Source organism: Sinohyriopsis cumingii, chromosome 1, assembly GCF_028554795.1.
Source record: "Sinohyriopsis cumingii isolate HCF-2022 chromosome 1, ASM2855479v2, whole genome shotgun sequence".
Lineage (NCBI taxonomy): Eukaryota > Metazoa > Mollusca > Bivalvia > Unionida > Unionidae > Sinohyriopsis > Sinohyriopsis cumingii.
In genome coordinates, this window is record NC_142961.1 from 107512300 (window position 1) to 107529483 (window position 17184).

The following is a 17184-nucleotide window of genomic DNA, read 5'->3' on the forward strand; positions in this document are numbered from 1 at the left end:
TCTAAAGTGGATGGCACTTTATGACTATATTTTGGATACTACTAAGTGTACTACCGAGCGCATTATCTGGGCTTGTCTCATATTTAAACATGTACTTTTGATATTCAAACATCTCTCTCTCTCTCTCTCTCTCTCTCTCTCTCTCGCTAATACAAAGATATAGACGTTTTAAAAGTTTAAGTTGAGCTTTTCTACCTAAACTTGTTTACTCCCAAAGGGTATTAAAACACGTGTTATGAATATTAAGACACGCCCGTGACCTTTCATGCTTGCTAAGCTATAGCCTGACAAATTTCATATCTCGTGTACGGTGGCCATTCGTCCGATTTTATACCAAACAGTCCACGTTTCAACCGGTTTGTCTCCTTCTCAACGTGATCATTTTTGCGTAATTTCGGTATGAGCCAATGGAATTACGTAAGAAAATATCTTTGAGTTCCGTCAGTGGCCAACCTAAACACTGTAGGAGCATGCTCGTAAATGCTCTATTTGGGACTGACTCAAACACTGATAAACTAGCAATTTTCAGATGTAGGTAGCTAGTGCGTATTATATACGCAAGACAGACAGACCAGAAATGCATAGTCAACGTGACTCTTTGCTCTTGTTACCCAATGAAACACAGTGGAATGGACCGCCTTTACCATGTGAGAGATATTGGCACCAACAACGGTGTATAATGAGAAATACTTCCACAACGTAACGTGTTTCTCCAGCTCTATCCTGCCAATAGCAATGGGTCGTGAGCCTATATTTATTAACATTAAAATATGGCCTGTCTCATTATTTCAGCTTATAATTTTGGTCTTTCTCTACCCCACCCCCTATGCAGTGTACGTAATCATTCTACTCAATCATTCAAAATTTCAATCAGATAAATAATCAATACTCAGAAAAACATCCAAACAAATACTAGTTTTCCCTGTGAACCCTTCTAGTCCTACAGTAGATAATGTAATAAACTGCTACGAATATTTTTTTTTAAAAAGAAACAAAAAAAACTCCCACGACATAACTTGTTGGTCCATCTATATATGAGGTTGATGTTTTATATCATTCACCTTAGAAAGGTATGCAGTGCTGCTGTAGTTATTGTTAAGAAATGTTAATTATTTATGTCTGTTTCCTTCAGATTAGACATTTTGGCTGGTATCTGTTCCTTTCCGAATACACGATTCCAATCTTCTTGCCGTTTCTTCAAAACTGTCAAATATCTGGAAATGTGTCAAAACTGTGACATACTTAAAGAATTTCATTTTAACATTCCATCTCAAGTATTTCTCAGATTCAAACTTGTCATACTTACTCGAAATAAAAAGATGCTACAACTTCCAATAAGATTAGTCTATATCGGCATTCACGCTTGTTGGTGTGACCACGTCATTAATTATATAACATTTATACAGTTTACGTTGCCTATTATTTTTTAGCATTCAAAAACTACAGTTCATACAATATGGAATTAAATAACAGTCGTGTAGATGCCTTGCTCTAAATTTAAAGACCAAATGTAATGGAGTCTATAATATTTTGCTTCTCTTGCCTCTAAATTATTACGCTAACAAAACACTTGATATTGGTTGTATATGTTAAGAAATGACTTGATAATGATGGTATTATGAAATCTGATAGGAAGGAGATAATGAGTTTGGGACACTTTACTACTAACAATACAAACAGAAGCGTAGCTTCTACAACTATATACACTCTATCGCTAAGCACAAATATATAGCCTCCTATGTTTCCGTATACGAAAGATTTAAAGTGATGAAAGTGAGACAGACAGACAGAGACAGAGAGCATCTTTCATACTGTTCTCGATATTGAAATAAATTTTGCAGCTGCTGTAATTGTTAATAAAAGTAAAGAAAGGAGAAACGAAGAAATGAAAGAAAACAGTTACCCCAGTATTTGCTTGTCTAGCCAACCTTTGTGTTTCAGATTTAGCCAAGTCGCTGGAAAGAGTTTCCTATTTCCAAGCTTGCATCCTAGGAGAGCACCTGCCACTGCGGCGTTTGTGTCTGCGTCGCCACCCTGTGAAACAAAGATTGTTGACTCTAAAGCATTGCGAATTGAAACATTGAATGTGCGTCGTTAATTTAATGATAGACACTTAGTAAGCATGGTAATCGCAAGGTGTGCTTCTAAAGCAGCATAGCAGAAATTTAAGGGACTTTAATTTTAACCACAGAAAGTCAGCATTATACCCATTATAAAACACTGTATTAATGCGCCAGTAAAGGCAAGTCCTGTTGCCGATAACATTTTTTCTAGTAAACTTTTGACTAGCGAACTAACTAACTAAATAACTAACTAGCTAGGAACTAACTAACTAATTAACGAACATAGGCAGATATACAACTATACTTAAACTCAGAATAAGATCCTATATAACAGCTGACATGGTCATTAAGCAAATACACTAACTAATGTTCCAACCAACCAACCAACCAATAACTAACGCAAAACTCTTTATAACATAATACAGCCATGTTTAACATTACCTAAAAACCGATAACCTTCACCGTACGTACTCGACATGAAAACAAGTAATCATATATTTCGTCAGCGATCTACGTTATCTTTTATCTACGACACAGTTCTTCTGCTTTCAAGGATATATTTTCATTTTAGTAATTCATTACAAAGTGTTTTGCTGACAAAATGTGAAACACACCCTCCATTAACTATAGGGAGTTTGCCTTTGATATATACCATACATGAAAAACTGTTTTGAATATGCCACAGTTAAATATAATATCAACGATTCCAATACCAGTACTGTTTGCATTGTTTACCTCTTTGGAATGTTGAATAACCTCCCTTGTTTGAAAGTATTTCTTACTCGAGCATTCTATGAGCATGGTGGGCCACGATAAGGGTGGGAATACAGAGAGAGAGAGAGAGAGAGGTCCGGGGTATGCAGCTGATAACTGAATATTTCACCCAATTTTTTAATGACAAGCAATAATATATTCATGTCTCCAAAAATAGTCTTACATTCATCCGTCGTCTTTTAGGGAAGTATTTGTTATCAGTTTAGCAGTGTTTCAATTGGGGAATTGTTGCTACAGTTGTGGATGAGTGGCTATTAAAGTTATTTAATAGGATTGCTTTCAATCCGATCTCCTTACCTTTTTATCACAATTTCACAGGATCGCTATTACGAATTATATAGATTCCAAGGGGAGAATGTGTTATCAGTTTACGTATTTTACGTTTAACCAACTTCCTGTTATAAGAAAATGTGATCACGATTGCGAATAAATAAAATAATCATAACTCTATAAAACAACATTTTCCCCCGAAAATATTGTCTTTTCTTCCTTGTGGGTTGAAGGTTCTGGTAAGATATAAATATACACGCAGATATCTATAAATGTATGTATGTATGTATGTATGTATGTATGTATGTATGTATGCCCAGCACAGCACAGCACAGCACAGTACAGTACAGTATAGTATAGTATAGTATAGTATAGTATAGTATAGTATAGTATAGTATAGGATAGGATAGGATAGGATAGTATAGTATAGTACGTACGCTGTATCAATGATATACCACGAGATATATACTTTTTTTTTTAAACACATGTGCACATTGATAAATTGATTGTTTTCTTTTTGATTTTCTATTTTTATTCACATTCATTAAATCATTATAAGACAAACTCATGATTTAAACATGAAATATGGCTTTACGAAGAAAGTAGTGCACTACAAACACGGCTAGCCTCGTGTACACTGAACCCTATCTATCAGGCATTCACGTACTGGTGAATGGAAATTAGCGAGGAAAAGAAACTAAGCAATATGACGAACCAACAAGAGGTAATTAAAATATTGTAACATATCTACAGTTAATCTTAGTCATTATTCTGTTTTAATTAAAAGTTCCAGGGACTTTACAAGTCTCTCTCTCTCTCTCTCTTTCTCTCCCCCCCCCCCCTTTGGACGGTTTGACTAAACATTACCATCATTCATAGGTCCAGAGACATCTTCGTATGACACAAGCGAAAATCACCAACGCTCGTATTTTCATGAATTTTCGCCCATATTTAGCTACGATAATCCAGAGAGAGAGAGAGAGAGAGAGAGAGAGAGAGAGAGAGAGAGAGAGAAAGAGAGAGAGAGACGGAGAGAGAGAGAGAAAAAGAAAGGGGGGGGCGGGGCGGGGCGGGGCGACCATTTGGACATTTTGATATTTAATAATTATTAATCGATTTTTAGAACATTATAATAGGTTTCAGCAAAGACAACAACAAGGTATTAAATACGCTAAAGTATGTGTGCCTCATTAAAGACAAATTCAACATATAGTGTCGACTGGCTATTACAACTATGTATCATTAATATTATGTACACTGTAGATAAATCCCAAGGAAAGCGTAAACATACCGTTACGACGAACCAGATTACTGTAGGTTACTTGGTACAAGTTCAGTTTTAATGTTTTCGTCCAGCCCAGTATGTTTTTCTCTCACTCTAGATTTTTGTTTTGTCCCCAACGCACGAGAGGGGACAGGGGAATGGAAAAAAAGGATTCCAAAAAAATTGTGTATCATTTCAATTTCATTTAAAAACAACAGGGCCTATTAATACTTTTATCGTTATTTTCATATGCCATTTATGATTTATGAATGAGTTGAAATTCATCATTGATATATAGGCCTGCAGTTGAAAGAATGTTTAAATATTCGTATTATTGCGCCATGGGCGGATCACAATTCGATATACCAATAGTATTGGTAGATCAATTTGCTTTATACTAACACTGTTAATGTCTTGTTATTTTTAATGTATATATATATATATATATATATATATATATATATATATATATATATATATGCACATACACACAATATGGTATTAATTTTGTTGATGAATATTAGTTACTGTACTTCGTTACATCGAAATAATCTAAATACGTACACTCATAACTACCTCCTGCAGAGCTTTTCTGAAATTATTTTGTTTCAAAGCCCAGAAACCAGCTCCCAAGCACTTGTAAGTGTAGCCAATTGCATTATTTTCGTCTAAGTTAAGTTCTGACAGCTGTTCACACTGAAGACATTTCCAAAGGGGTTCTCTCTATAATAATAATAATAATAATAATAATAATAATAATAATAATAATAATAATAATAATAATTATAATGATAATAATAATAATAATAATAACAACAACAACAACAACAACAATCATCATGATTATGATCATCATCATCACATTAAAACCCATCTCGAGAGGCCACCTCTTCTACCAATAAAATAAGTTCTCTTAAGGCATGTGATCTCTCATTACAGGTGGAAACACTGTGTAATTGATTATTTCAATGCAATGACTATGGTCTCTAAGACAGGTGGTACTTCAATGCTGGTAAGAACATAGTCTAATTAATTAATCAGTGAATTGAAAATCTATCAAGACAGTTGTAGGTAGCAGAGCAGTAGATATAAAAAGAGGTAAACAAATATGCATTCAAGCATCCAGCCAGCCAGACAGCCAGCCATATCTTCATAGATACAAACAAAAACATTTGAGGATTATGCATGGTGGAAAATCTTTGTGTCTTGATTCTTCTCTATGAGTAGCTCCGTATGAAGTTTATACTATTTCTTTCAACTTATCAAACAAAGAGTAGATGTTTCGATTGGAAAATCGTACAATCCATTTAGTGTGTGAGAGCAAATTATTGTGGCATCTTCTTTAAAAAATCTAAATATTTCAGTAAGAAAGAAGAGTGCAACAAAGATTTCATTAATAATTTCCTAAGCAAAAAATAAACAGTTAGCTTAAATGTCTCGCTATGGCATCATTTCCGTTGCAGTGGACAAGACGGAAAGAGCAGAACATGGGAAATTAAACTAGTGATTATTATTAGTTAATAGACGAATCAACAGAATGGGCATACACGTAGAGTTTAATGGAAGCTTTGAAATTAGATGTACATGCATTAACATAATTTGATCTTCTGTATTCGTAAATACATATACTGGCATTGGTTGTAAAATGACTCATATATCATACCTCCTCTTTTGATTGGAGGCAGGTCGAGGCTTCTCCAAACGCATCTTCAATTATTGTCTCAACAACGTATTCCCCATTTGGTTTGAAATGTCGACTTCCCCGCTGTAACATCAGGCTGATGGCAGTACATACAGCAACAGCAGATGCTTGACACCTATCGTGATATGGAGAACAGTATATTTATATTAGTCACTCATCATTAAGAGCTTAATGTCAATATTGGTCGGCACGGCGTCAGGATAACTGGGTGGAACAAGATGCTACATGTTTACGGCATCGTGCCCTAACGCTAGACGTTACTATAAACTGCCACAATGCACCATGAAACTACGTTGGATACACTGAGTAGTCACAGTGTGCCAGATCAAACAACGACCAGCCTCGTTATATTACAAACTTACAATATGTATTGTCTCGCTATTACCAAACTGAGAAGTAAATCAGAATGTACCTTGAATCAAAATGTGTTGTTTTGCAAATATCTATGGCATTTGCATACACCTTGTTTCGATCCCACCAGTCGTGGATTCCAAGGATACTGGTCCTCATAACTCCTCCATTTGGAGCCACATATCCTCCACTCTCTTGCCAAACCTCCTTAGACGCCTGAAATATTAAAACGTTTTGCCCATAGAAGAGAGCATAAGGGTCCCACTTAATTATCAGGCTAGTTATAGCTACTGAGAGGAATGTAATATCAAACATTTCGAGAGGAAAAAAGTAATTTATGATGGAATATATATATATATATATATATATATATATATATATATATATATATATATATATATATATATATATATATATATATATATATATATATATATATTCCACCAGCAATACACATATATATTAGAGGTGCACGGTATTACCAGTATACAGGTTTATCGCGGTATGTTTTTTTTCCGTTGGTACATACTTTTTCTCTGTACAGGTACTTCCATAGTGTCCTCCAGTACATACTGTACGGAAATTCCCAAATCATCTTGTTACGAATTTTATTAACTTAAGAGCATGCTTTTAGGGACAAAATAATTCGAAAAAAGTATTATTTTACAAAGCAGGCGTAGATGTCACAAATTAATTTGTATTGTTACACATATCATTATATTACTGACCTTTTAATCACATACTTGACACGTAGTCACATACGAAACGTGGTGGACACATAATTATTCGTATTAAAAATGTCATTGTTTCAGTCATGTACTACCGTACGTGAATGTAATAAGTACATGTACTTCATTGTATGACCGTGAATCATCCTAAGTTTTTCAGTAGAGTAATTTTTTCAATTTGAATTTTTCCACAGCTTCTAACCCACTGTATATTTTCTCGTATGTTGAGTAAGTGTGTTTTGTGTTACTCGCCCCATCTGATAAATATCTTGCCCGGATGTTGGCATCCCACTCAAAGTTTCCGTGCTGATTATATCAGTTGTGCTGATTATATCAGCTGTGATACTAAATTTCAGGGTCAATACTTCCTGGTGTAATCGACAAGATCTCTAATTGTAGCACGATCTGTTTTCACAGTGTCAGTTATAGTGTAGGTCTAATCATCTCACATTAGTTACTTTTTTTCAACTACCATAAGGTACAGCACAGTTGATTTTCAGGGGAGTGAGAGGTGTGCTGCGATTTTCTTTTTAGCTGAAATATTTTATTGTATTTTATCTCAAGATAACTATTTTTTTCTCTCAGTTAATACAATTGATATAATAATAATAATAATAATAATAATATAGTGTTATTTTGCTATAAATCAGAGCAAGTTGTTTTTTTCCAGCTAACGACAGACGGATTTTGTTCATTTTAAAAGTGTCAGGTTCATGCCCCAAACAATAAATTGTTGGTCCCTAATGTAATTGCGGTATACCGTGGTACGTATCGCGGAATGTTCTGAAATACCTCCGTATGCAAGTTTCCTTGCTTTCCAGTTGTAGACAAATATCAGTAACAAATATTTTGGGGAAAATGTTTTAGCGACAGCTAAAAAGTAAGTGAGAGAATTGGCTGAATCACGTTCTTGGATTTTCAGTATCTATACATATTAAGAGAAATGTCCGTTTCATTTTGACAAATTACTCTTTTTATGCCATCTAGATCCAACGCAGGCATAACTGAAAAATCGCACATACATATACATTTCTTGTCATGCTACTTTGCAGTGCATGAGAGAGACTGATTGTTGTGATGACGAAAATCAACTCCAATTGGTTGTTTGGTGATATAAATACACAAAACACGTCTTATTTGATGCGTTAAAACTTTAATACGAATCCTAGATAAGAAACTTGAGCTTGAACATTAAGAACTCAATTTCTGGTTAATACTTTTCATTTTCTCCAAGCCAACGTTTACAATTGCAATCAAATATTGATTTTCGTTTTCCATCTGCAGCACAGATAAACTATTATTCTGAAACATGTTTCCTCTATTATATACCTATATACTGTAAGCCACAACAAACACTTACAAATAATCTAATTAAGCTGTTTCTTTAGGTTAGGGCATGCAAAGAGCGAAAAAGGGACAAATAAGTTCATGCCCGGAAGAATAAAATAAAGACACGTTAGTCTTACTTTATGTGGATATTGTTCGAAGTCTTGTCTGGAGATTATATTATACGTTGTGTGACCAATCCCCATGCCACATATATCATCAAGTTCGTTGAAACCATCTTCCCTCCAACGGACCAGTCTTCTCGCAAAATCATTTGGAGTTACCTTTATATATGACATAATTAAAAATGAATCAAAGGACATTTAAGCTCGTTCATCTGAATAAGCAGACAAATGACAATTTTAAAACATGCAATACAAGAGGATATTTTCTTGTCCTCCGTTAATACCGGATAAATTTCATCGTGTGGTACCCTCCCACTCCCCAACAACATGATATTTGCCACACATTAAAATATAGAGATGAAATATATCCGCTATTAACGCAGGAGAAGAACATTTACTTTTATTATGTACCATACTTTCTCCAGAATCGAAGTTTAGAAAAAATAAACTCGCTCTTTGGCACAACATGCTCTCACCCCCACCTCCTTGTAAATTCACCTCACTTTCATAGCATTATCATATAAATACACGTGACTTAAGAAAGTGGTAGGAAGTGGTGGACCTAATAAGGTGCAGTAAATTACATTTCATGTCATTTCGTAAATTATTTGAAAACAAAGTTAGTCCGATTCAGCAATGCAACACAGCGGGTTTGTTATTGTTGTTAAGGAAGTCAGAGGAAATAACTTCGGAGACGCGAACTGCGTCGTGTCAAATTTCGTTATCAAAGATTATTTCCATGTCCGAAATAAAAGGCAGTTTATATTTATTTGTTTTATCTCACAAAGTACTCGTTTTTGTTGTTGCGAGTACAACTTTCATTGGCAAATACAATCAAGCGTCAAATGTCACGATGGAAGAGCTGATATTTTCACATGTGAAAAAAAAATATATTTTTCACATGTGTAAATATAAAGATATACTTATCACATGCGAAATCAGAGGCAGGAAATAAAGTGAAAATTATTTCGTCAATGAGTCCTTATATTTCGCCCATAAATATATAATACATTTAATGTATTTAAATATGTAAGAACCTCGGAGATTTTGATAATATGTTTAAACCAGGAATATGTAGCTTCCTTCGAGGTGTGGGTCGGATAAGGACTTTTAAAGCGAAAACCCATGATGTGAATAAGCAGATAAAACCAGGTAGGTTGCACAAGCCCGTCTAAATAGTTCAATAATACACTGAATAGCAAGGAACAGGACCGCGCTTTATATATATATATATATATATATATATATATATATATATATATATATATATATATATATATATATATATATATATATACTGTAATGTATATCCATATTGAGCATTTAACATTTGTACATGATTGTAGATTGCAAGAATCATTTGTAAACAACATATAATATAACTAAGTTTTGTCCATGATTGTAGATTATACTTTTAGATAATGTGAACATGTTGACATGAACTTGTGACATTAGAAGGTTCTAGAAGGCGTATCTGCTTTTGGTCTTGTTTGTATTTTATGCATACCTTGTTTGTTGATATTTGATTTCAAGGTCGAGCATTAGAATGTTCTAGAAGAGAACTTGTTTGCAAATTTGTTATGAAAATGGCCTACATCCTGGTAGTCTTTACTGGGTCTTAGGTTTGATTATAAGGTTCTGAAGTAAACAAACTTTCTCATTCCATCTTTAAGTACAGTTTCAAGAATCATTGTAAGTTGTCTTCAGATATAATTTGAAAAGAATATTTATTTAAAAGTATTCATCGTAATTACAAAGTGCTCATTGACATTTGGGACTAAATCACTATTTGGGGTTTATTTTGAATTCTTTCAAGGATATTCTGGATTATATCATTATGATATCTCAAGACTGTTGGCACGTCAGCTCATAAGGCAATTGGCACATTAGACCATTCAATACTGGAAATCATTCGAAACACTGTATATTTTTGCACTTCTTTAGGATTATATGTTATTTTAATTCATAATACTCTAAGTTCCTCTTAAATTTTCACCTTGCATGAGGGGCAAATAAATTAATTGTAGAATTTTTACTAAACGTTTTGGTTTTCCTTTTACTAGATTCGTAACAACAAGAAAGACGATTATTTTATTATTTACTTGGAAGTAGTCTTCTTTTCACGACATTTATTATTTAATTAATAACTATGCCATACTAATTGAAAATAAATAAGTCCAAACTTGTCATCCTCCTGATGGACATTTTTGCGATGTTTATTATGTAAATGTTACACAATGCAAATGATATTTTTTATTTACATTATCAAACAGGTTCAATTAACATATATTTTAAATAGAAACGTTGAAATGCAAATAAAAGTAAAATATTTTTGTCATCATATTCTGATACCAAAGATGTGGAAAAAAGAAAACTATTAAATCCGTCAAGTGAAATTAAATAATTTTTCGTTTTATTAAACAACATGCATATTTTTGATGAACAAGGCTGCGAGATTAGTAGAACATATTGTTGAAGGACAGCTGCCAACTTTTCTGCTTTAATTATTTATTAAATTGCTTTAAATCAGCGTAGTTAATATATTTTTGTACTGAGAAATGGCGCTCCCGTTTAAATGAGTTATACGGGTCGGTGTCGGCATGCTAGCCAAATATTTGTAGGTCGAGATTGTCTCCCTTTTGATCGTGCTTGGTAAGAGATTTTGTTGTTGATCAAAAAGAGATTATGCTAAATAAGACCACTGCATGGGTGGAATAAGATTATAAAATATATTTTAAAAACATCATAAACGCGTATGCTCCTATCACCTCATCAGGCATAATGTTTATTTATATATAAATGGGGAAGGTGTGTAAAGATGTGTATTGCTAGCAATGTGTCAAAATACTACAGCACCCTGCAATACAGAATGTATCAATTATGTTTTCATTTTTAAAAGTTTGATTTTGCCTATTTATTCAGTTTTCCATAGATCTGTAAATACAGCAGACACAAATATAAAATACGTATATATATATATATATATATATAAGATACAAAAAGTCAGATGTGCAATAACATCATATTAATAATCAACTTTATGTGTCTTAATACACACGAAATAGAAATCAGCCTGTTTTTATACCACTCCATTTTGTCTTAGCACACACGTAATAGAGGACTAAATGTGTAATTACCACTCCATTCCTGTTGTAGCGCACACGAAATAGAGAACTAAAAGTGTAATTACCACTCCATTCTTGCTTTAGCACACACGCAAAAGAGGACTGAATGTGTAATTACTATTCCATTCTTGTTTTAGCACACACGCAAAAGAGGACTGAATGTGTAATTACCACTCCATTCTTGTTTTAGCACACAAGACATAGAGGACTAAATGTGTAATTACCACTCAATTCTTGTTTTAGCACACACGCAAAGGAGGACTGAATGTGTAATTACCACTCCATTCTTGTTTTAGCAAACAAGACATAGAGGACTAAATGTGTAATTACCACTCCATTCTTGTTTTAGCACACACGCAAAGGAGGACTGAATGTGTAATTACCACTCCATTCTTGTTTTAGCACACACAAAACAGAGGACTAAATGTAATCACTATTCCATTCTTGCTTTAGCACACACGCAAAAGAGGACTGAATGTGTAATTACCACTCCATTCTTGTTTTAGCACACAAGACATAGAGGACTAAATGTGTAATTACCACTCCATTCTTGTTTTAGCACACAAGACATAGAGGACTAAATGTGTAATTACCACTCAATTCTTGTTTTAGCACACACCAAATAGAGGACTAAATGTATAATTACCATTCCATTCTTGCTTTAGTATACACGCAAAGGAGGACTGAATGTGTAATTACCACTCCATTCATGTTTTAGTACACAAGACATAGAGGACTAAATGTGTAATTACCACTCCTTTCTTGTTTTAGCACACACGAAATAGAGGATTAAATGTGTACTCACCATTCCATTCTTGCTTTAGCAGACACGCAAAAGAGGACTGAATGTGTAATTACCACTCCATTCTTGTTTTAGCACACACGAAATAGAGGACTAAATGTATAATTACCACTCCATTCTTACTTTAGTACACACGCAAAGGAGGACTAAATGTGTAATTACCACTCCATTCCTTTTTTAGCACACAAGACATAGAGGACTAAATGTGTAATTACCACTCCATTCTTGTCTTAGCACACACCAAATAGAGGAATGAATGTGTAATTACCACTCCATCTTTTTCAGTTAGAGACTGCATTATTAAAATCATCTGATCAGAGTCATCCGTCCAATCGCCAACCTTCCAACGTTTTCTGTGACTGTCCTCTAATTTGTCTTCATATTCTAACTCACTTTTGTGACTATAATACTGAAATTATATGAGAAAATATGTTTCAACAATATTAAATACATCATGATAATACAAAACAATAGCAGAGAAGTGTAATTTATTTATATGGTTTAAAAATTCTTGTACACGGGCGATTGGCTTCGCTCTTTTTGTCAGGATAACTGTTACTTTGCTTTTTTCACTCTCTCTTCTAATTTCCAGCATTGCATCTTGATAAATCTACATAATGCTCCATGAGACTGTGCTACAATTGAAACACTACACACATATATACACAAACATGTGCGTTTCGTAAGAAACAGTGCATCGTACTCTATTAAACTCAATAAAACAAAAACTGATTATAGCTATTTTTATATCGCTGCCAATATGTGTGCATATTGATTTTCAGTGCGTGTATGTAATTATTTACATATATACAACACAACTGTACACCCATACACGCATCGATGTATATACACACACAATCCCACCCAGATGTGTATGTATATGTGTGTGTATATATATACATATATATATATATATATATATATATATATATATATATATATATATATATATATATATATATATATATACTTTGTGTGTGTCTGTAAATACGTACATGCCTGTGTGGGTGTGCATTTGTGTTTTATGCATGAATTGATGTTCGTATATTAGCATATTTTCTCCTTTATTGATTTCTACTTACATAATTTGCCTCGCTCTTTGACATGAACTCTGTCAGGAGACCAATGGCATCACCAATACATTGCCCATACAGTGTAGCAAATATCTGTTCAGTTCGTTCTTCTAATTCATACGACTGGTGAAGATTTCTTATCGAAGCCTTCTTACTTTTAGACTGCAGTTTCATGAAACAAGTAACTTCTTTTAGTAACCCAGTCTGTGCTTTACTTGTGTCTATTTCCTTTGATGATGTGTGTTCGGTCGTGTGTGGGTTACCATATTTCACTTTAATACTAGATGTGTTGTTACCACCTTCCAATTCCGAATCCGGATAGCGAATTCCTTTTTCTTCGTTGTGGACGTTCGTGTTGCTAATTGCACTCCTTCCTCTAGTTGATTCTGCCTCAGTGGTTACATATTCGTCAGACCCTGTACTTCTCTTCCTTGATACGGATGAACCATTTTTTCGAGTTGTCGGAACCGTTGAAACATAGTTAATATCAGCATGTCTTCTAGAAGAGTTTTTGCTAGATTGCTGTTTGCTTGCTTTTGTTTCTGAGCCAGATTTAGTTTTGGCCAAATGGGTGCTCATGCCTTCTTCCCCTCTTCGATCAGTTTCCATTCCACATGAAAATGCCTGAAAGGAAAGGCATAAATACTTACAAGGATCAAAACATCCTAACCATAAAAGTATCTAGTTGATGATTGTCGGATCATAGGAAGGTCACATCGATAATCGGCCTAAATATTAGTTTTTTAAACTATGATTTATGGTATTTATGGAAGTACCCTTGCATATGTTTGTAAACTATTAGCTTTAAGTTCACCTCGATTAATGATTCAATAGTTGTAATTAGTTTGTGACATAATCTCTTCATTTTATCCAGCTAACTAATCAGCAATTGTTTTAACTGTATGTCTTTCGGTTTTGTCTGTTTAGCCATGCATCTATGTACGAATGTGTTTATATCCCTATAGAAAAATCATCAGCAAATTACTGCCAAAAGAGTCATCTGTTATTGACTTACGCCCTGAATGTATTTGCTATTTATGTTGTACTTTAAATGCATATATCAATTACACTTCAAACTGAACTTTATAAATTTAAGAATTCCTACCAATTATGTAGCCACTTCCTCGATAATTTCGACGAGACCGAAAGTTATTCCGGTTTCAATGCCAATCGTTTGATCTGCAGATTTATTTTGGAGAAAACCAATTCCAAGGCTTTTTGTGACAAATCTCAGCGATTTTTGTTTTAAAAATGAAATATCCCCGGACCCTGATCCAATAGTTATTATATAGTTGTAGTTCGTCCCATTCACAAATCAGAAACATGGCACGAACACCAGCGTCTTAACAGTATGGAATGCCAAATAGTTCAAAATGGATGAGAAATCTTTAGAGAGAGAGAGAGAGAGAGAGAGAGGGAGAGAGAGAGAGAGAGACAACCAGCGAGAGAGAGAGAGAGAGAGAGAGAGAGAGAGAGATGGAGTGACGTGCTTATCCATTTTGAACGATCCTGCATTTCATATAACACAGACTGCCGTTCCGTTCATTCTTCAACAAGGGTTGAACAATTCACAAGGATAGGACTGGAGATGCACAAATACTCACCCGCTTTGCAAGCAGATCTTAACAGTCAGCTGAATGGATCATACCCACTTGATTTATATTAAGAAATGCAAAGTAAATGCATCGAATTATAGATCCAAATTTACACCTACCTACCAAAAGAAGAAAACTGCAAGTTCAAAAATTTCGCGAAACCCAAACTATCATTCTCTCGCATGTGGTTATCATACACAAATAACTAATCTACCAATACTGTCTTTAACTGTTCATATGGTATAGTAATTCTCAAACTGAAAAATATCCTTGTTTATTTCTCTTTTCACTGAATTGGTAGAATGTCCTACGACAGCATAAAATGCAGTAGTAAATGCCTCCGTTTACTTTCTCTTTCGTTTTAGTAGTACTTATCATGGACCTTACATATTAAATGCAATTTGTAAGTATATATACCACTGACTACCTCTTCCATATGCATCCTGTTACACAACATAAGTAAATGCAGACATATAACCAACCTGTCTTTTCTGAAACTCCAAAGCACACTCAATGACGAATAAACTATTTTATGGACTTCCCTGATACTGTGAGTCAGTGAATTCTGACTACGGTCGAGATTTCAGGAAAAGCACATCCACGGATAGTGTACGCCTAGAAACATTTATAGAGGAGACAATTCACAACTAAATATAAATATTGTACAGTTTGTAGGCTGCATTACCAGGCATGTACAATACCTTTCCTGATTTCAGGACAGAGCACAACTTCATACAAATATCTTCTAGTATGAAGGCTGCATTGTCAGATATGTGCTATATATCTTAGCTAGTTGATAGAAAATGTGTGATATGAATCGTCCGTAAAATGTAACCTATTTTAATTTCAACAGGAAGAAAACAATACGTGCGATAAATAATGCAGTTGTGATAATGAATAAAGCGGATGCAGCAGATATGAACGTCCACGGTATTCCATCCTGTTGTGAATTGCATTTGAGTAAACTACATGCATATAAAAAGATGTTATCAGTTTTTAAATGCTTATTAATTGAGCAAGTTGAATAAGAAGTTATTGTCCCGGTTAAAAGTTAAAACATCTTTCATCAGTGCATGGAATCTTGAGCTAAGTCTATATACTGCTTTAACATACAGCATGCACATTAGCTCCATACTGTTGCATGCGCACCATATAACGGCACTGTTTACAATGAATATCAATTGTTTGAATAGGAACTGTTTACAATAAATGACAATTGTTTGAATAGGAACTACTTGCAAGAAAATGTTATGGACTTAAAAACAATACAAACTATTCAAATGACCGATGTTTCAAAATTATTATAAATTATTTAATGAAAAAGAACTTAACAAACCTTGTTAATGTTTTGATATACATTTCTTATAATTTTACTACCTATGACCTAGGCCGATAAATCAGCCCCTCGTCCGTGATGACATTGATTTTCGGGTTAGGGGCTGTAATCACATATTCATTTAAAGCTGCAATTATCTGCTGCCAATTTTGACTGCACACATCGGTGTACATTTTATACACTTACCGGTATTTCTCGTGGCTGTAGAGCTACAGACGGCTGAAGGGTTCTTTTGGTGACATGTACATTATATTTCCGGAACAAAACCTACGTTTGTTGACTTGTAAATCTACGTGGTAGAGTACCACCACCTGTCCTGCAACCATTTTGAATTTCGTGCTAGATATGGCTGTTACCAATTACCGGTGTGTGTCTAAAGTGTACGCGGGTTTATTCCGGAATGATATGCATGCATCCAAATTGCACATTTTAATGAACACGTGACATCAGACCAACATATCGTCCATGAGTACCAACACATATTTGTGGGGTTGATTTCTCGGACTACCTATGACCCTATTATGCACGCAGGAGAGTGAAGTCATTGTAAAATTTCTTGCAGTTTTCATATACTTTACGTTTTTAGGTAATAATATCATGGGGGGGGGGTCACAAGAAAATGGGTGGGTGTGCGAATACTATAGCTGTTA

The 17184-nt window shown here is 34.3% G+C and overlaps 1 protein-coding gene across 3 annotated transcripts; it reads right to left on the reverse strand.

Moving 5' to 3' along the window:
• Window positions 1–9: 9 nt before the first annotated feature.
• On the reverse strand, window positions 10–16026 carry LOC149807534 (uncharacterized). 3 transcript variants are annotated; one of them, XM_089967495.1, is made up of 9 exons: window positions 15900–16026; window positions 13613–14227; window positions 12799–12939; window positions 8619–8762; window positions 6486–6640; window positions 6035–6188; window positions 4936–5094; window positions 1904–2034; window positions 10–1214 (listed from the first exon to the last, which is right to left on the reverse strand). In XM_089967495.1, the coding sequence occupies exons 1-9, from the start codon at window positions 15930–15932 to the stop codon at window positions 1106–1108; spliced, it is 1641 nt and encodes a 546-aa protein (XP_089823621.1). In that variant the 5' UTR covers window positions 15933–16026; the 3' UTR covers window positions 10–1105. The 3 variants fall into 3 exon arrangements, with proteins under 3 accessions (XP_089823621.1, XP_089823627.1, XP_089823628.1); XM_089967501.1 differs by lacking the exon at window positions 15900–16026 and adding an exon at window positions 15681–15819; XM_089967502.1 differs by lacking the exon at window positions 4936–5094.
• Between the last annotated feature and the right edge of the window lie 1158 nt (window positions 16027–17184).

Excerpts from the sequence above, each read along its gene's own strand:
- LOC149807534 (XM_089967495.1), bottom strand. The coding sequence starts at position 15,932 with ATGAAGTTGTGCTCTGTCCTGAAATCAGGAAAG. Across the intron at positions 14,228-15,899 it reads CTGTCCTGAAATCAGGAAAG|GCATTTTCATGTGGAATGGA; the intron begins GTATTGTACATG and ends CTTTCCTTTCAG. Across the intron at positions 8,763-12,798 it reads TAACTGAAAAAGATGGAGTG|GTAACTCCAAATGATTTTGC; the intron begins GTAATTACACAT and ends TCATATATAAAG.